The sequence below is a fragment of the Parambassis ranga genome, chromosome 10 (assembly GCF_900634625.1).
Source record: "Parambassis ranga chromosome 10, fParRan2.1, whole genome shotgun sequence".
NCBI lineage: Eukaryota > Metazoa > Chordata > Actinopteri > Ambassidae > Parambassis > Parambassis ranga.
Genome location: NC_041031.1, coordinates 14,092,603 through 14,113,536, shown reverse-complemented (window position 1 = coordinate 14,113,536; position 20,934 = coordinate 14,092,603). Strand labels below are relative to the sequence as shown.

At 40.7% G+C, this 20,934-nt stretch overlaps 1 protein-coding gene across 3 annotated transcripts in view; it reads left to right on the top strand.

Annotated features, from left to right (window-relative positions):
- The first annotated feature begins 381 nt into the window (after positions 1-381).
- Positions 382-20,934, top strand: part of macrod1 (mono-ADP ribosylhydrolase 1) — a 94,186-nt gene continuing 73,633 nt past the window's right edge. For 2 of the 3 annotated variants that reach the window (XM_028415655.1, XM_028415656.1), the window contains exons 1-3: positions 382-940; positions 1,290-1,436; positions 1,778-1,885. In XM_028415655.1, coding sequence (XP_028271456.1) covers positions 523-940; positions 1,290-1,436; positions 1,778-1,885 — 673 coding nt within the window. In that variant the 5' untranslated portion in view covers positions 382-522. The remainder of the gene's footprint in view (positions 941-1,289; positions 1,437-1,777; positions 1,886-20,934) is intronic. The other variant, XM_028415657.1, reaches the window with a different exon arrangement.

Genomic DNA, 20,934 nt, shown 5'->3' with positions numbered 1-20,934 from the left:
GTGATTTATGAAAAAAAGGATTTAAAAAAAATGTTTGCATACGTCTTTTTTAATTTCAGAATTGAGTAAATTTACTTTGTAATGAGAAGTCACCACAAGGCCATTTTCTTTTTAGCTTGTGAAGTGTGCCAGTTATGTAGTATCCATATTTCCGACCGTCGTGAAGGAGGCATGCGCCAACGCTTCGGCTCGTCCATGTCACTCGAGCCGATGTTGGCTGTGTCGCTCTGAAAATAGAGTGACGCTAAATACATTGCTGCACAAATACTTTAATGATAGCATTAATAACAGTTTAAAAGGAGCACTAGATATCACACTAGGCTACACACAAAGTAAACTAATGTAACGACGCTCAGCAGACACCCCTTATAAGTGGTACATTCCACACCCTTACTTCCTAAACAAAAATGGCACATGGGAAGCGTCAGTGAGAGGTGTGCTTGTATCTAAAGCGAAACTAAACGACCGTGTAAGGGACACTGATCTTTGACGACCCGCCTGGCCGACTGCTGTCTCACAGGCATGGCACTGCAAATATCAGCTCGAGTGTCACATATCCGAGCCGTCCCGTGCACCATCGGTCCTCTGTCCCGTGCCCGTCACTTCCAGAGAGCTGGTGTCAAGTTCAAACACATTTTATCTCCGGGCAGCCCCCAGCTGGGAGGAAAGCCAGCAACAAGTCATCTCCGCGGCCATATTAGCTCTGCCCCTCGAGCTAAAAAGTTCCCAACAACGACAACAGCTCTTGGCGCGTTCAGCCAAGGAAACGCACTCTCTGTACAGAGGGGAAGGAGAGTCTGGCTGGGCAGATTCACCCTCGGTGCCGTCCTCGGAGTGAGCACAGGTGCGTTGGTCCAGTCCGTGCACACTGGAGCCATCACCGCCATGGCCTCCAAAGTTAACCTGGACTCTGCTGATGGAAACTGGAAGGAGACCAAGGGTGAGAGTGCCCAAACAAGGCCCCCTAGATTTATATTGCGTTTTACAAGACACTTAACCTGCACAGTGCTTTGACAAGAGATACAAGGAAACCAGCTGTGCTGACACACGATCACAATACCTGTCCAGCTGTCACCTGTCAACACTAAGAGTCAGCATAAGAACGATATGAATGCTTAATGTGCTTTTTTAACGTTTTACTGTCATAATTGATAAATCTTTATGTATATTATTTATTACTTACATCCATGTTACATATGTTATTATGTTGGAATGTGATTCTTTACTTTTTCATTAAAGTCAGTGACAGATTATTTACCTCCTGTTTTTTTCTTTGAATTCTCTATCAGACTTCTTGCTGTCTCTTTCTGTAAAGGAGAGGCGCACCTACTACAAGACCTCTGGCCCTGTGCCGCTGGATGACATCCCTGCGTGGACTCCCACTGCAGGTCAGGCACACAGCATCCGCCACACTCACCGGACACTGTCAGGGCTGGGTGAGATTTTCAAAGAGTGATGCAAAGACATGAATTCTTTTGAGTTACTGCCCAAAACAAACATCTAAACTGTTAGAAACAAAATGAGTTGGCACATGTAATTGGACATCAGAATCAGTTGGACGCCTCACAGTGTTACAATAAACTGTAAGTCTTTTAAATGTGGGAATATTCCTATCAACAAGTCCTACGTAAAAAGCACACACTCCCTTTGAATCATTTGTCCTTTTTATTAGTGTTTTTCAAATTTAATTAAATGTAGAGACATTGTCCTTGTGCATATTAACCAGGTTAATAAAACTAATCTTGACGTTATGTGTATGTTTCAATGTTATTATTAGGTGGTTCTGAGCCAAGTCGCTACAAGAGGAATGAAAAGCTGGATCAGAAGGTTTCCCTCTACACTGGAGACATCACTAAGCTGGAGATAGATGCCATTGTGAATGCAGGTAAGTTAGTGTGTGTGTATACGTGTAGTTATCGGGACCAGTGTGTAGTTTAAACACACTAACAGGGTTACTAATAGTTGCACATGATAGAATAAAAAGGAAAAATTAGATAATTTTGCACCAAATGTTGCAGTAGGTAGCATGGTAAAAAGAGACAGTTCCATAAGTACAAACCAGTGGAGAGAAGCAGGAGAAAGGATTATATATTTAAAAAGCATAAAAGCAGTGCAGCCTCTGGTTTGTTTGTGCATGATGTGGGTGTGCATACATTAAACACAAAACACCTGTGAGGGAAGTTTCTGCTGTGATTATGGGTTTTAAGTTTTCCTGGTGCGGGGGAGAGACAGCTACCAATATACTATGAAATTTTCTTTAAACCAGTGCACACACACAATACAAAGAATAAAACAACAGCTGAGAAACAGAGGGATTATGGAAGGAGAAGACATTTGATTCGAACAGGACTTTTGAAGGCTACCTACCACCCCTTTAGATTAAATCATCCCCAAGTGAAGACATCTAATCAGATTTTTGTGAGTCTAAGTCAAACCACTGAAAAAATATAGCTTGGAAATACTATGTGCATTCTAATGATCATTTTCACATTTATTGTTGTTTTTTTCATTAATTTTTCACTTTAGTTTAATAAATACAGATATTCTGCTGTTCTCTTTTGTTCTTTACTAAGTAGGATTATATAATATAGTATTTATATTGTCCATTAGATGGCGCCAGAAGCCACGTCATTCATTCAAAGTCTCATCCCACAGGGCTGTTAGGGGGAAATTTAATCGGTGTCTTGGCACTGGGGATGCATCAGGGGAGCGTGAGGCAGGCCAGCAAGCCTAAATGATGCTTGATGATGAGGCTTTAGCAAAAATTATAGATTTTCATTGGCGGCTGACTGTCAGCGAGTGTTTGCTGCGCCAGCATCCAGTGAATATGTTGACTCATTTGCCTTTGTGTATGTATGCGTCTATGTGTGTGTGCTTGCACGCAATCATGCCTGCAAATGTTGAAGTAATTATGTGTGTATATGCTGTAACCAACTGTGTCTGACTTTGTGTTAGGTTGTGTGTTTTACAAGAGCTTTTACAGAGTCATGGGATGCAAAGTAGCATGGAATTAACAAGAGGAAACAGCTAGTAAAGTGTCATTTAACAGAGAGGGTGAGACAAGGTGAAGGAGGGTGGCTGAAAAACAGCGCCAGAGGAAACATGACTGAGAGTCAGAGTGTGCGAGAGAGTCAGCATACCAACTGACAAAAAGCAGAGAGGGGAGTCTGGAGGAGTGGGAAGAACAAGATAAAAGAGAGGAGCGGACACAGGCTAGCATTTAAATCTCGGACTGCATTACCATGGCAACAAGCAGGTACAGGATACCCTCAGAGAAGCCTTGGACAGCAAAGTCCAATCATCCTTTCCTGTCTGACTGATCAGCTGGCCAGCTGACTGTCTTTGTGGTCTTGTGTTGACTAAGCTGCTGACCTTTTCACTCGATGACTAACTGATTGACTAAGAGGCTTTAAATGATGTCAGTCGCACTTAAAGAGGGATGACATTAAAATAAAAGAAAGCAGCGAGCAGACAGATGGTTACACTCGTTTATAAAACTTCTGTTGTTGTAGATCCAGCAGCACAGCTCCTGTGGTGCGGTGGATTTTCTCTGGCTGCTCTGAAAGGCCTTGAAGCATCATTTAGCCCCTAAGGCAGCAAACATTCAATTGAAGCCAACTGTGGCCAATTATACGCTACACTGGCAGACTGGTAGGCAGGTTGGAGGGGGGGCTTCTAGGCGAGCAATTGATTACAGAGACTCAGGAAAGCACACATGTATGTATAAAAAAAAGCACATACTTGTATGTGTGGATGCATGCAGATTAGGGTAAAGGGCTCCAAATACTCATGCAGTAACAGGTGACACTCTGTACTGCTCCACCTTGTTGCCTCCTCTCTTTCTTTAATCAGTCATCACTGATTGATCAGGTAAGCAGGGCGTTGCCGGGTGGCTGGGTGGGCGCTGTTTGCCGTTTGTGTCTCTCTCAATAAAGATTGGATTTACAGTAACTCTTCACTCCTCCTTCTTCTCCTCCTCCTTCTCCTCCGTTCACCCACACTTTTACAACCCCTGGCTCCTGCCCACTCCTATAAAACACTACAAACATAAAAACCCACAAGCACTTAAGAGTCGTCCTGGTGAGGAGGTGGAGGGAGTGGGGTGGTGGTGCGTGGAGGGAGGAGACGGTGGGCAGAAACATCCTCCTCTTTACACCCCTCAATCACTCCGCCTGGAGAAGGAGAGAGAGATGGAGGGGAGGATATATTGTCTCTGATGGGCTAGCTGATTAAGATGGATTGCACAATGAAATGTCGTCGGAGTGATGAGTTCTTGGAGTGTGTGTGTGTGTGTGTTTGTGCGAGTGTGTATGTGGGCATGAATTCAGCGCCTCTGCAACTAAGTTTGCATTAAAACCTTTTTTCAAATTGATTAAATGCAAATTTGCTTAGCTCTACTGAGCTGCTACTGCGTTTTCACCCTCAAAAGTTTGATTCCTTATTTCCATTCCAGCTCGTACTTTTAGTCACTGCACTGTTTATTGTGTTTAAATTTAAATCCTGCTCATTTTGGCCTTGCATAGAATTTAAATTTAATTGGAAAAGATTTAAAAACTGAACTGTTAAGTTCTCTCTGTACTTTTCGTGCCATGTCCTCCTCCTTTTTTTTCCTGTGGAGCTAACTCGGTGTGTTAGAGTAAATGCAGCGGCAGAGTCGGCTGATAAATCTTTCAGCTAGACTATAAAAAACTGTCCCTAAAATTAAGCTGTGCACCGTCAAGTGATAAAGAATATTCTGGTCCTATCTCAGTCTTTAGAGCTGAACCACTTGTCATCGTCAGAATTTGTGCTTGCTGAGAGTCTGTGTATATGTGTGTGTATTTATATGGAACAATATAAGTGCGTCACACTTTTGCACATTGGTCACATACATGTTAATCTACATGTGCGCACCAGTGAACAGCTGCTGTTGTAAGCTTGGCTCCATGATCATGTACTGTAGGTGTCTGTGTTTTTGAACGCAGGTGTGTGTGTGTGTGTGGGTGGATGAGATAGGGTCTCGCAGGCTTTCCTCTGCTGGTCAGAGATAACACCGTTGGTTGGCGCTGGTAACCCTCTGACTGTGGCAACAGCTGAGAGATACAAGATTACAGCCAATAGTTTTCCTGCCTAGCAGGTGACAGACAGGATGAGAGGGAGAATGTACTGTGACCTCCTCACAGATAAGAAACCTAGAAAGAAAGCACTGATGGTGTGATGGACAGCAGGGAGGTGTGTGTGGAGGGAGGAAGCTGCAATTTTACTAAACATGTCATTTTACCATCAATGTGAGGCTCAGAAGGCTCAATGCTTCCTGAGAGAAGCCTGGAAGCACACAGACTAATGGCAGACATGAAAAGCTGTGATATTCAAAGAATTAGGTTGAGATGCTGATCAAAGCCTGAGGCTTCACTCATCAGGAATAATAATGAAAGTTTAGGGCAGAGGGAGGCTCAGCTAAATGATACTACAGGATAGTACAAAGTAGTTATAGCACAGTTAGTTACTGTATTACAAGTATATTATGTATAGATATATGATTTGTTGTGTAATTGTTTATTTTTTTTTTAAATATTCCAGGCCAGTTTTTAATCATGGCTGAATTGACCGAATTTCCCTGAGGGACCTTCCTGAAGGGATTAATAAAGTATATTCTATTCTAATTGTGAATGTGATTTAAGTAACAGGCTTTTATGCAGCTATGTGTCCTCCTGTGATTGTGAGTATAGTGCATGTAAGATTTGTCAGTCATTACCCAGAGGCAGCACAGACTCCAGCCGCTGAGCAGTCGGCTGATTCTGTCATTTGTTACGTTACGTATTTCTTTTTGCCTCCTTCATACAAAGTTGTTCTCTTTTTGATGTTTCATTTCTTAAAAACACCACGAAGCGTTAATTTGTTGATCGACAGAAAAATAATCAGCATCTAATTAATGTTTTAATTTGTTTTGCATTTGCATGAATAGAAGGACAGATGGGAACAAAGATATTTTTCCAATTCTTTTACTGATACATTGATTAATTTATGAACTGAGAAAATAATAATCAAAATAATAAGCAATGAGAACCGCCCAGATTTATTTATTTTTATATCGCTTTAGTAGAGATCGTGCCAAGAATGCCTCTGCTTTGCTGCACAGAACAGAGGGAAACCTGGTCAGAGCTCTTATATCTTATATATATATATATATACTGGTATATGCTTGAGTGCTTCTCTTGGGTGAAAATTTCAATTCAAGCCAGTGGTGGAGCATCTTTTATTGATTTCAGAGTCCCTGCTTGATGATGGCTGGTAAAGGTTTTGGGGGTTAGTGGAAGGATGAATGGATCAGGGTACAGGAAAGTCATGAATGAGTGGAGTCAGGCAAGCAGACAGGCGGCAGGACATCTACACGAACAGCTGGAGGAGAGAGGTGAGAGGGATGTGCTCAGTGATCCTGTTTGGTGATTGTGTGGGGATAAAACAGGCGAAGCCTTGCCTCTGCAGGTAGAGCCCCTTTACAAGAGCATTACCCTACAGTGACACAGTGTCACACTCCTCCTGCAAGGCTTCACTGATTCTTAGCTGGCTTTGTCAGTGGGGCTTAGCACTGCACCTAGCGCCAGAATCAGCCTGGCAGAAGTTCCTACTTTCGCCCCACTGTTGGAGTGTGTATGGGAGATTGTCAGGCCTGACTTGTTCTAAATTGCTTTGGAGGAGCAAATGTTTTTTTCTCTCAGATATCACCTGAGCTGTATATTACTTATTTAACTCTATAATAGGGGACATACAGTGGGAATCTTTGCATGCTTAACCACTTTATAAGGGATTTTCCAGCATCAGGCCAGGGATTAATTTTTTTCTCCTACAGATCTGTTTTGAACGCCTCTGTATCTAGTGTGGCTTCTAGTGCTTAATCTGTTGACAGTCTATTTGTTTTTAAGTATGTACATCATGTAACAGTTATTAGGGGATAATCAAGTTGGAGCCAGCTGTGTTTTTTTCCCTGCCAGAGGAATTAATGTTTTTGAGGCTGTATTTCATCCTTAAATGACTGCCTATTTGTCACTGAGTCACTTATCCAAGGTTTTAATCAGGGGAGCAGCTTGTTGTGATCCATCCTGCCCCTCTGGTAGCAACAGGGTCTGAGGAGGCGATGGAAATCCCAGAACAGAGACTGCTCGTGCTGCTGAGGTCTCGCAGGCCCCACAGTGTATGTTCTCTATCTCTCTGTTTGCTGCAGTTACCATACATCTACCCTAGAGCGCTTGTCAGCTCCTCTTAGGACAGGCTCGTATTACAAGATGCAAAATGTCACACCAAGTTTGCAATTGCAGACAAATGTTTTGCGTGTGTGTGGCCCAAGTAAGCCTAAAAACACATGCTGTGTTTGCTGTGTATTCTGTATGTTAGCAGCGCATAATTTAAAGCAAAGCACAGGAATATTCTTCTGTTTGCTCTCAGCTGACCTTTGTTCTACATCTGTAAAAAAAACTAATTAAGCCGGACTTGTATTGTTTACTTGAACAGTAAAATGGCTTCTTATCCTGGTCTTCTGAAGCAGAACAGGTTACAGATCCCTCATGAACTGCTCTGGTTCTCCCTGCTGTAGTAACTTGTTTTTCTTAGCTCTAGTTCCTATAGCAGTATCCCCACTGCGCTGACTTAGTGTTTTCTGAAGCATTGCTAATGGACACGTTCTTACAATATGCCTGTCAACTGTCTGTATACTCAAGCGCTTACAGAGGCAAAATGGCGTTGCTGATGCAGCTTCATACTCAGAGTAAATATGTGTTGTCAAAACTTAGTGATGCCATATCCACCTCTCCTCTTTACCAGCTACTAAACCAGGACAGAGATAAGCGCTGTGCATAGTCTGCCAAATGGAGCCATAACCTGTTCTATTTTTTTGGTGTAAAGCGGATTTGCTTTGCAAAAGCCAATAAAAGAGTGTGTAGGGAAAAATCCATCAGTAAGACTGAGCTGTGTGGGTTTTAATCAGTGAGGTCTACAGTAAGCAGAGGTAGTGATAGGCAGGGTCAAAGCCAGGGCCATGTTCTTGGGATGTACCATAATACAGACAGCACAATATCACAAAGGTTACTTTTATTCTGAAGTACTACTTTTTATTGATTAAAAAAAAGATTTACACCCTTTACACTGAAATTCTATTGAATAGAGGTTTTACCTATAGGCAGACTTTCTAAAATGTTTTAATCTAGTCAGATTCAGACTGAATTAATGAACAGAGATGAAATATGTGGCTCAGATCGCAAAGAGTCCTTGAATGTACAGGCAAAGATGTGAATGAAAGCTGATTATCAAAAGCCAGATGTTTTTATATCTTCACTGTGAAATGGGGTTTTTCTCTTATGCTCGATCTTTCTGTGGGATTAAGCCTCTGTTTCTATTGTCGTAGTAATTTACACAAATGAATTTAGGCTGACCTTTTGCCTGGCTACCACAGGGCTGCCATTATCATTTTATTTTAATATGGTGAATACAAAGTTATCATCAGCAGCATATCATCAGGGCTTTACATGCATAGAGGCAGTAGTGGCACCTCCAGCTCTAGAACAAAAGAAACATCAAAGTAATAATAATTTTTTCCCAGTAGGAATAAATCAAACACATTTTAAAGAGATATCTTTTATCAGAAACAAAAGAAAAATGTTTCAGTTTCTGCCAACTCAAATCACATGGACTTGTGGCCATTACTATATGCATGCTGTCATGAACTTTTCACATCTGAGCAGGTCTGTGTGACATCAATTTTGTCAGTAGAGGGTAAACACGAGCCTCCTTTGACTCTCTGTGCATTAAGAGAAAAACGGGGGCAGCTACATGTGTAGAAAAAATACCCAGAATGTAAGAAAAGTAAAAAGGTGTGGGTCAGTGCAGATGTTCCAGTCCTGTAGACATACACCCTGCATGTTTAGACTTCACTTTATTTAAAAAATAAGACCACCTTTAGGTTTGAGGTTTCTCCAGCTGTTTGTGTGCACATCTGCAGGAGAGTCTCCTGCCTGTTGTGTGTAGATGCCCCCCAAATGCCCATTCTGATTATTTTGTGTTTGAAGATCATAGTTGACACAGTAACTCCAGCTGCAGTGTATCTATGCTTCTGTGTAGATACATGAAGTTGATATGTAAGTACATTAAACATGCTCAGTCGTTACAGGCGAACACAGCAAGAGGGTACTGTTGAAAAACAGGCCATTAGTCACTCTGAGCAGACAGCTGGAAGATAGAATCAAAGCTCATTGAACAGATAAAGATATGGAATGATGGAAAGAAAAACAAGCAAGGCACAGTAAAAATGCAAGATGGAAAAATAATGCAACATATCAGGATGTGATTACTGTGGAGAGAATGCCAATTTTTTAACAGTTAAAAAACAAAAAAAATGTATTATCATATTTATTATTATGTGAAACAAATTAAAAAAAAGGTATCAATATGTCTTCAAGCACCAACACAATCATGTTGTCCATAAGGACCATTTGGAAGGTTTGTGCATTGTAGGATGGATTAAGTCCAAAGTAGGAGAGCACAGAGAATGTGACATTACTGGAATTAATGTGTAAACACAACTACTGTCTCAATCATGAATGTGTGTGTATATATATATATATATATATATATATATATATATATATATATATATATATATATATATATATATATTCTTCTGTGGTGAACTTTATGGAGTGTCTTCATATTAGCATATGTTTTCTTTATAGACTTGCTGTGTTAATTTAAACTTTAAGTGAGTGTAGTTTCCGTCTCTAAGGAGAAATGCGTGCTATAATTACCCTTGCGCCTGACCGGTAATATAGCTTCTGAAGAGAGCTAATATCTAAGCTCTCTGTATTTGTTTTGAAGATTTTCTCTAATTCCTCCACATGATTTAAAAGGCATATCAAATGAATATAAAATTATTCTTACACTGCTTCGTCAAATGGCTCATTTGATGGTGCGTGTTTGTTCCTTTCTCTCTCTCTCTCTGTCTCCTTCATCCTCTCTGTCCTCTTCTTCTCCTCCTCTACCCGGCTGACTGTCAGCAGGAAGGTCCCTTATGGGCTGGGTCCTGCTCGAGGTTTCTTCTGTTAAAAGGGAGTTTTTCCTGCTACTGTTGCTCTTAAGGGGGTTCAGGCTCTGGGTCTCTGTGAAGCGCTTTGAGACCATTCTGATTGTAAAATGCATGGTATAAATGAAATTGAATTAAAATGAAAGGCTGTGGGTGTATTTCACATCTAAAGCTTTGGATGACCTGAACTTCACTCTCAGTATTCAGCCTCTGTTTCCTTCCAATGTATTTTAAAAGTAGCTTCAAAACTGATGTGAAGGACATGTTGTGTTATGTTTAGTTATAGATTCCTGTGCATCTTTTCTTTTGTCCTCCCCTTTAGTCTCACGCTTGTATCTCACACTTCTTCTTCAGAGCTTAGTTGAGTTGTTCTGTCCACTCTGTCCTCTTGTATCTGTGTCTTTGCCAGGGGTGAAGTTTGGAGGCTGCAGCGTGAATTTAGACGGAGCTGCTGCTCTAGTTTTTCTAGTCCAGATCTGCCTGATTTAATTATGGTATGACTGTCAGAAAGGCCACTTTGCTGGTCATTTGGGCAGCGACATTAATGCTGTCTGGGTAGGGGCCTTTTGGGCTTTCAAGGTTCAATGCCTCGAGTTTCCGCAGAATGCTCAAATGTCCACTTTGTGTCTCAATTTGAGTGAGAAGAAGGAAGAAATGCTTCATTGGTGGTTTGTTTGAATGTCATCCTCTCACCCCCTCCACTTCTGTCTCTCCCACATCATCACAGTGCTGTGAACTGAGAGGAAAGAGACATTGGCATTAAACAAACAGGCCTCAGTTTACAGCTCCAGATTGATTTACACCCTGACATTGAGAAGTTAACATACCCTTGGAGAGTTAATCTCTAATGTTGTGTGGGTCAGTAAATAAACAGAAAAAGAAAAGCTAAATTGAAGGAGTTAGCAGAAAAGCTCATTTGTGCTAATTATTCCTCTCCCACCCCTCCCTTGTTAAAAGCTTTCCCACCCCTCCAATCAATTGCCACTTAAGCAAGCAGGAAGGGATGGAGGAAGTGCGAGCCTCATTAGCCTGATTGGGCCGATGTGGGAGATGGAGTGAATGAGGGAGTTAAAGAGAAAAGGAGTCAGCTTGATCATCAGCACTTGGCCCATCAGTGCGTCTGTCAAGGCAAGTGCTGCGTTCAGATGTGTCGGTCAGTCTCAGTGGAGTTGTGGTGCACACCTGTCTTTGGACTCTCTGGACTCTCATTTTAAAGGTGTCAGATCGGTTTCATAGGCACACAGATTGCTACAAGTGCTATGCATAAATATAAAAGCATTATAACAGAAATGAATAGCTAGAAAAAACACAGCGAGGCAGCATTACATAACATTAAGTGACCATTCGAGGCACAAATGGATTGTCGTTAAGAAAAAACATCCATCACATTGTTTATCGTGAGTTTAACTCTGAACTACTTCATAAGAGCAGCGTGGTTTAATCTCATTGACAGTAGAATTACAAAATTAATTGAGGTACTTAAGTACTTGACAGCACATTCCTCTAGTGAAAAAACACAGCTCAGCACAGCACAAAGGTCTTCTATGGCAAATAACCTGAAGAAGGCGGTTTAAAGGTGGTCATGTTAACACAGGCAGACTCTTCCTGTTTTTATGATTTCTTAGAGTTCATTGACAATCAAGTGACATCACTTTGTACAATTTATTCACTAGTAAGAAACAAAAGAATAACACTGTTCTGCAGTCCCATCAGTTCTGAGACAGCCCTCAGCGACACATATGAAGCTCTCCTCTTGTAATAGTAGGCTCAACAGACCTTATTTCTGCCACAGACAGAGTGCACAGCATCCACTTACCTGCCTGTCAGTGTTCATTTTAAGATGCTGCTGATATTTCATTTTAAAGCCTTTATTGCCACATGATGTGCACTGCAACTTTTAAAGTTTAATTTCCTTTTTCCTTTTTAAAAAAGCTTTTAGCTGCTGTTGACAACAGAAATACTTCTTTTAGCTTCTAAAAGGATCATGGTTTTGAATAAAATATCCTCTCAGCTTTCATTGAATTTGTTTATTTAGACCTCCAGATTTTGTCAGGATGAAACAGAATGGGTGGAGTAATTGAGCAGAAAATATGGAGTAAAGATGATCAGTGGAGAACATCAGGGCGTGAACCGCTGACTGCTGTCCTGATGTGTTTTGAAAACATTTAAAATCAATAAGTTCTAGATGCTTCTAAGTGATCAGCACTCCTCTTGCAAGCCCGCTGTAAACGTGAGTGTGGAGCAGAATTTAGTCCTCTGTGCTGTCTCACTTAATACACTTCTTAATATAGCTATAATTGTTTGCAGACGTAGGTCTTTATGACAATAATAGTGTTCCCTTTTTAAATATTGGTTTTAGAGCCAGACAAGTAATCTGCTTGGCAAAGAGCCTTTGGCTGTGCTTCAAAAGTCCTTGTCCCATCGGCTGCTCAGGTACAACATTTGAGCTCTTCTCCCCGACAAACACACACACACACACACACACCTTTTAAATCATCGAGAGGATTTTTGGCAGTTAATGCTTTATATTTAGATTTTTGACATTATAATTAATCTTTGTTTGTCTGAACCAGCTGTGTGAATAATTTTGATGAAGACAAGACGGAATGAGGAAAAATTAGATATGGAAATTAGAAGCTCATTGGGGGAAGATTATCCTCAATGTAGGCAGTGTTTTAAGTAATAAAGCATTATGCAGCCTGACAATAAGCTTCCATTTTCCCTCATCTTTGTAATCATAGCTTAGTGAACAAAGTACAAAGGATGTATCATTGTAACCTACAAAATGGGCTTTAAAGAAACCCTAAGTCCTCATTCTTTTTCTACACCAGCAGATGCAAGGGGCGCTCATTGTCTGCTTACATGTCCTCATCACCGATGATGCTTTTGTCACATAATTACACATGCACATGCACAGAGTACAAGGAGTAGACACAGTACACACTCCACACAATTACCATCTTGTAATTGCGATCTATCAGGAGTTATTGTGAAGTGGTTGTTGTCGGCCCCGCTGCGTTATCAGAGCTTAGGAAATGACAAGACTATTTATTAGAGCTGTTTTTCTGCTTGCACTGTTGTTGCCTTTGTCCACGGGTGACGGACAGGCCTGGTTAGAGCCAGGCTGACAGACAGGTTGATCAGTCAATTCACAAATTACATTATGTGTTGTTTTTTTTTAAGTATAACCCCTGCAGCAGACAAAAAGTCCTTTTCAAATCTTAAAGCCCTGTTACCTTTTATTAAATGTAAAAAAACAGGAGGGTTGATTTTTTTTGTCCTGTCCTTTTGTTATGGTTATAATAACATATCAAATCTTCTGTATTAAAACTCCACTGTCTGAAATATCATTAAGAAGTGGCCTTAAAGTTGAACTGTGGAAGCTGAGACAGGGAAAACCTTTAGCTGCACTCCTGCTGGGTAGATGGGCAGGTCTTTCTGACCTGATGGAGTTTAAATTGGGCTTTGTGGCTGCTCTCGCTAAAGACATGTTCACCGAGGGGAAAAAAGAGCAGCTTTTATATGCCAAGACTGAGGTTTGAAATATTTTTCTTTGGGGTTCTGTGCAGCACAGGAAACTAGATGGAAGCATGAAGCTGTCTAAATATCTGCAAATTCAGAGTGCAGATGTCAAATTGAAAAGAGGCAGATTTTTTTCTTTACAACAGAGCATTGATCCAAAGCAGACCTCTGAATCCAGCATGAACTACTTAAACACAACACAAGCTGAAGCTTCTGGAGGTGCCCTCACAGTGCCCAACCTGCACATCACTGGAAATCTGCAGGGAAGTCTGGAAAACGCTGCGTGTGCAAGACGACCTAAAAATATCTCAGAACTTAAAGAGATCTGCAAAGGAGGGTCTGAGAAATGTTCTAAATCAAAAGAAAGAAAAGAAAAGCTCTTGTAATTGCTGTAAGTTTATATCTGCCAACAGGATGCTGAAAGAAAAGTAACATTCAATGAAAACCTATTTTCACATGTATTTTTATCATTGTGGCATTTAGTGCAATTCAGGAATTAATGTGCTAATTTAGTGACGTTCATCCAAGCTGCAAATCTATTTATGGTTTAAGTTTGTGATCCGTTTAGTTTTATTCCAATTAAACAACTGTGTAGGTTTTTGGTAAATTTATGGCAAACATCTGTTTTCAGTGCATTAATGTTAACATGTCTTTGAATCATCTCTGAGGCTAAATTTGAGGTTTGGAAAACAGAATGTGACGATTTTTAGTGAATCTGACTTTTAAAAAAACAAAGACAGAAAAATGTCAAAGACAACATAATGTGTTGGGACACAGAGGACACCTCAACCACAACAGCGCCATGCAGTAAAAAGATTTATTACACCCATTTCTTCCTGTGTCTTCTGCAAGACCAACAGCTTGTGATGGGTTCATGCATGAACGAGCCTGTCACCCGTCTGCATGCGTGTGCGGTTAATCCATGCACATTCTCCTGTTCTGACATGAGGAAATATAGTTTATGGATATGGGTTTCTGCCCTTATGATGGAGGAGGGCTTCACAGTTAAAGGTAACATTTGTGAAGAAATGAGTGGGACGTCTTTAGAAGGGGCTGTTGATGTTTTGGTGAAATGGCCCAATGATATGCACACACTGACTGAAAGGGTCATTAAACCAGTGCTGGAGCAGAGTGTGTAACAATTATGTATTAAACCATTTTATATCACCGTAAAGCAGAAACACCACCAGTGATCGTACACTAGCAGGGTCTTACTGCATGAAATGATGCAAGCCTGCCCAGCTTTGTCTGAAAACAAAGATGCAGCAATCTCTCCTCTCCTGCCACGCACTCTGCTAAAGTCAGGTGTAGCCGAAACAATGAAAAGCAGGATGTAAGGGAGAGCTGGTGTCTGCAGGGATTGTGTGTCCATCCATAACTAGATTTCTTCGCTTCTTAGTTAGGTTGTTGTACAGGCTGCTGACAGACAGGAGTTGTATTCATTACCTGAGTGTTACTTTGCTGACAAACAGAGATTATTAATTGCTATTTTAAATGTTCTGTTAATATCTGGCCTTTTAATATGTTAATTTACAGAACAATTAATGGTTGTGAATATTTTACTAAATGCTGGTTGATAATTGGGATGCATGATTTAGAATTGGCTGATATCTGATTTGTTGAAATTGTTCAGCTTTGTTTGATATAGTCACATATTATTTTATTTTTTTTTTGCCACTTAATTGCAGAGCTTCTTTAACACTCTAACTTATTTTTCATTTGGTTGGCTGAAGGCCGATATTTAATTTTAAAGGTAGGGTAGGAGATTTTGAAAACTCAGTGAGAGTCAGCCAGGTGTTGAAAGTAAACACACGCCCAGTTCTCTCGGAGCTCACCCCGAAGCCACGCCTCCCAACCAGTCTGTGACTTCGGCCATCATGCACGTACCTCTCTGATGCGCGCAGAGCAGGAAGATAGTGACAACCAGCCAACTATACGCGCAGGGGCGCCTTGTAGGATTGGCTGATGTTTTTAGCGTTTTATAGCTTCCACAGATGATTAATATTCTTCTTTTGATAGCGAAACTGCCGAACTAATCGGTTGCTATCAGATTGTAAAGAGAAGTTACGCTAATTTAACAAAAAGTGCATCAGAATAAAATCTCCTACCCTACCTTTAAGTTCATTATCTGCAGATGCTGGTGTCTTGTTGTTAATATTGTGCAGCATGGGTCGGGTCCATAACTCTACATTTTGCAGCCTTTACTGAGGCAGTTACCTGTAAGTGATTGAAACGTTCCGTAGCACATTGTGCGTGCTAGACTGCTGGTATGATCACTATCCAGTCTGTGGCATTTTCAGCCAAGGAATGAATAATTTACTCTGCTCCTGGAATTCATTTCTTTTTGACTCAGATGTGTCTGCCTAGCTGCTGAAGAAAGGCTGAGAGTCAGTACTCCAGAGAAATCACAAGTTGCCATAACTACAAGTGCTGAGGTCTCTGTGTGGTCCAGAGTGTAGCCCCCGAGAGGTGGGCAGAAAGCTAACTGTGAGCGACGGCTGAGCTCTTTGGAAGACCACGGCCAGCAGGAGACGGCCGCCTGAAGCACTTCTTATCCAAAACGATTTCTCTTTGCCTTGTGGAGGCTGGAGATGAAACTGAATGCCTGATGGTTTATTATGTGAGGAAAAGAAGTCCATCAATTATTTATGTAATGTCAGTCTGAAACACATAATGAGACATATACCAGAAAGACTACTTAAGGTTGTAAATGCCCTTAATTCTCTTCAGATTCAGATGCTCATTTTTCCTAATAGAGACGTTTTAAAATATCCAGCAGTATACAGTCTGTCTACATAATTAAGGCAAACTAAAAGATAAAACACACACAAGGCTGGGATATTGAAAGGAGGACAATTGCAGTACAAGGGCAATTTGGTTATCTTTTTGTGCATGCTCTCAGCGTGGGTATGGCGAAACTTTTCTTGGAAGATTCTTTTTTTATCTTTTTTTCACTAGAGGGGTTTTTGCTGTGGCCCCAGAGTGTCTGTCTCTGATAGACAGCTTAATTTATACAGCGGGTGTCGTCATAATCCCCCAGAGGCTGTCTTAGTTTGCTCTCTGCCTTGTTTGTGCTACAGATGTCCTCTCCAGCCACTGTTACCCAGAAAACCCAGACCACCACCGTTTAATGTTTTGTTGTTCTATCACTTCATTCCTCTAAGGTATTTCACTACTTGCTTGCTGCGTGTCGGTGAGAAGAAAAAGAGACATGTGAGTGTTTGTTATCCATATTGGCTGCCGACCCTCGAGATTGTTCCCTGTCATTCATAGTCCGTCAATAACAACCTTTTGAAATTGATGAAAGATTCATATGTCTGTCTGTCTTCTGCAGCTGCGCAGAGATGATGGGAAAAGTCTGAAATGTGACTTTTAGCCCCTGAGTGTGTGTGTGTGTGGTCTCGTGTTCATGTGCTGCATTTGTGTTTGTTTTTCACTGCTACGTCCTTGACTGCAAGAATTCAATCTGCATTCTGAAAGGAGATGTGGACGTCTGTTACAACAAAATATTCCTTTCTTGCTGTTCAGTTTGGAAAAAAAGTCTGTGTTCCCGCTAATGGCTAAAGAAAAAAGTATAGTTCTCTGCTCTTCTTTACATGCAACCAATTAACTGTCTTATATCTGCATTTTCTATAAAAAGCCTTGAAAGTTGTTGGCTGCCCAAAGAATGCTCCTTAAACCTGACCACCACTGGCACCTCTTTGTTTTTATAAATGTCATATCTGCTAAATGAACAGTGAATTTCCAAGCGATGCTTGCTGGTTAGATGATCCGCATCGAATTCAAAATGTTGTCATTTCTGAAATAAAGCGTGATATTTGCAATTTGTAGGGACATTTGTATCCACGCAGGCCGTGCAATAAGATTATAACGTGGAGCAGGTTGGGTTGGCTACAGTGCATAAACATACATTTCCCCCAAATGCATGCATTAAGAGGAATACATTGACCTTTCACTAAATAAGCATGTGATGCATGCAAACACTGAAGGATCAGTTTACCTTGTTATGCAGCTTAAATCATTCTTAGCAGCACCATGCTGAAGAAAATACTGAGCACTGAGGTTAACATAAAACCGACCATTTTATCGCACATCAGAGGTCGAGCTCATTTGTTAAAGAAATTGCATATTCGGAGGTGAAAACCCATCGCACTACATCTGTGTTTGGGTGTGTGTGTGCACAGCAGAGAGGGGGACTGGAGCCGCACTTGATTCGCACAAGCAGAGACTTGTGACTTGACTTGGACATGGGTGTTGTGACTCGTGAACAATGTTCGTTTCATGGAATTATTTATTTCATTAATTTATTCATTTCAGTTTCTACGCATGCGTGCAGCCACAGGTTTCAAATCAGCACAGACCATGGTGACAGCAGCTTCTTCTGTAGCTCTGTAGGTGTGTTTCCCACCCAATGGTATAGTTTTATTAGATTAAGAGCCAGTTATGAGTAATTTATGTGTTGTTTGTCTTGATTCGTTGGAAGGAGCCTATGAGGCAGTCGATGTTGAACTAACTAACAGCTGAGTTAACTAACAAATAGCCAACTACTAGCACGCTAGCTAACATATAGGGTCACACATCCAGTTCTTCTTCTTCATTTGGGAAACGATAGTACTGTATAATAATATATGATGGTACAGGATGCTTTTAATCTAATGAGAGAACGTTCATTTCAGTCATTTGAGACTTGACTTGGACTTGAGACAGAACTTGGCAAAAATGACTTGTGAACATCGAGTAAGTGCAGATCTTCCTCCCGAGTCATTATTTTAGACATATTAAATAGATGTAACTCAATGGATTCATCTTTTTTGCCCTACTTGTTACAACAGAAGAATGAATTTCAGATTCAGTGATACACTGTGTACTCCAGATTCTCAGTGTTCATCTTTTTGTGGAGTGTAATGCAAGTTAGAATAATTAAGCTCCAGGGCTTGACGCTGGATAATGGACTGCGACAGTGAAAGGCCTCCATAATGACTGATGAGAACTCTGGGCATTATTGGTAAGAGCACAGACGTGGAGCGGCAGCTGCATCACATTTACAGTACAAACACACACACACACACACACACACACATATATAATCACAGACCTTTCAGATAATAATATAAAGCCAGCTCTCTGTTTTTATCTTAGACATGCAAATGCATTTTCGCATGCAGAATGCTTGGACTCCTCTGTTCATGAATACCCATCGCCAGCAGTTGGTCTAAGATGGACACTTATACACTCCCCTGTTCATTATATTGATCCATGCTTACACAAACATTAGCACTCACTTGGAATGGGAGGCATGTCTTCACTCTAACACACCACCACGAACACAACTGAGGACACACACACACACACACACAGTTTCTCATGTAGCTTTGTGAAACATGCATGTATCCGCTTTGCGTTGACTGATTCTTCTGAATTGAATTGTATATCAGCTGATGTGTTCATTCAGTGTGTGTGATTTAATGAGGTCTGCCCCAACTTGTCATAAATCATATTAATAATCTGAGCTTCACATTGATTTTCTATTCTTTAAGCCACCCCAGTGCATTATTTGATATCTCCAGTCTGTCTCCGAGTTGACACACACACACAAAAGAGGACACACAGAAGTGCTTTTCCTTTTAGAAGTCTTTATTCATCTGTGTAGAAAAAAAAGACAACAGACCAGTAAATGGAATAGAGTTTTGCACCCATTTTTATGTTTATACATAAGTAATTCATTAACACATCTGAGGGTGATATTTTAAAAGGAAAAAGGTCCTTCGGCACAGAATGAAAGATAGCTTCAGTGCTTTAAAGAAAAGAAAAAAACAAACAAATGCAAGACATAAAAGAAAAGAAAATAATAAAAATAAAAAACCCACACCGGAGCTCCTCCAATATTACTGGTGCACAGTAGCACAGGCTGGAAAAGAGTAAGACAGCTACAGAAAGTAAGGATGGGTTTCAACACTTACAGGCTCTATCTAAATCAGCCCTCCCAGCCCTTCTCGCTACATCCTCACTCTTTATTTTCTCTCTCTCGTCCTTCTCTTCCTCTTTTAATCTCTGGCTGTTTGTTAGCTTTTTCCCTTGAAGTTCCTCCTACCTTGAAGTGTATTAGTGGGGGTCAGTGAGAGGCAGAAAGCAGGTGCCGCTTCCCTGTGGCCGTGTTTGTGTTGAAATGCACAGTGTAGCGGTCAGGCTGCAATCTCTGTTAACACAACTGTGTGTATGCTGTGCCAAGGCCTGTAAACTGGATGACCTGAGTCAACTGATGCTGCATCTGATAAATAGTTTTACTTTGACTTCAACAGTACAATATTAAAAAACCTTCTTTTACAAGGGGACCACATGATGTCTGGGCTCTACAGTCTCCTGGGCTGTAGTCAACCAAAGAATATTTTGAGTTAAATCATATTTGTTTATTAACTAATCCTCCACATTACCTCCAAATAATTTTTAAATCTGTCAAGGTACATATAGACACTCGAAATTACCGCCTCTAGCTTCCAGAAAGTTTCCTGCCACTTTTATTCAACCTTGTGTATGAACACCACAAAACTGGTGTGTCACCAGGAGGGCCACTTCCACTGCAACTAATTTCTAGATCTAGTTCTTACAGGCAATGTAAATCACTACTGAATCATCTTCGTTATCAAAACACCATCACATGGGCCCAGCAGTTATTTTTAAATCCTAATTTCTAGGCCTGGATGTCTTTCAAAGTTTTGGGAAAGTCATTATATTTGAAATTCTTTGTAATAAAATCAAAAAGATGATAATCGTGGCAGGTCCACATTCCCGTTAGCTAGCTTTGGTCGACACGTTGCTATCTTTGAGTCATTTTCCTAAAATAAGCCTCTGCTCATACAAGGTCAAAAACTGCCATACAAATGAGCAGACAGCCTGCTGTGTTACAGCCCTGATGGCTGTTTGTATGGTGTGTATTATCATCCATTTAGCAGGTAGACTACAGCCCAAAAGTTTGTTTTGACTTAGAGTAGGATAATCATTTTGGCTTTATTGCCACACAAGATTAAGAAATGCAGCAAATTAAGGGAAGCTTAAGTGAGGAACTGTTTTTTTTTGCTTATATACTGACTTCAGTGTTGGAGCCTTGTACCATTTACACAACAGAAGCTTCCAAAATTCTATGAAACATTTGACCTTTTTTTGGCGTGTGTGTGTGTGTGTGTGTGTGTTTGCATCAATGTGATGAAGTATTACATTCCTCTGGTGATATTATCTGTAATCAGTTTCCCAATCAGCAAACTGCAATAAATATAACCATCACAATATAAAATCACATGTATTGAAAGATCTTTTTTTCTTTTTTCTTTAATTTAAATACCAATAAAACAGTAACAACCACATTTTCA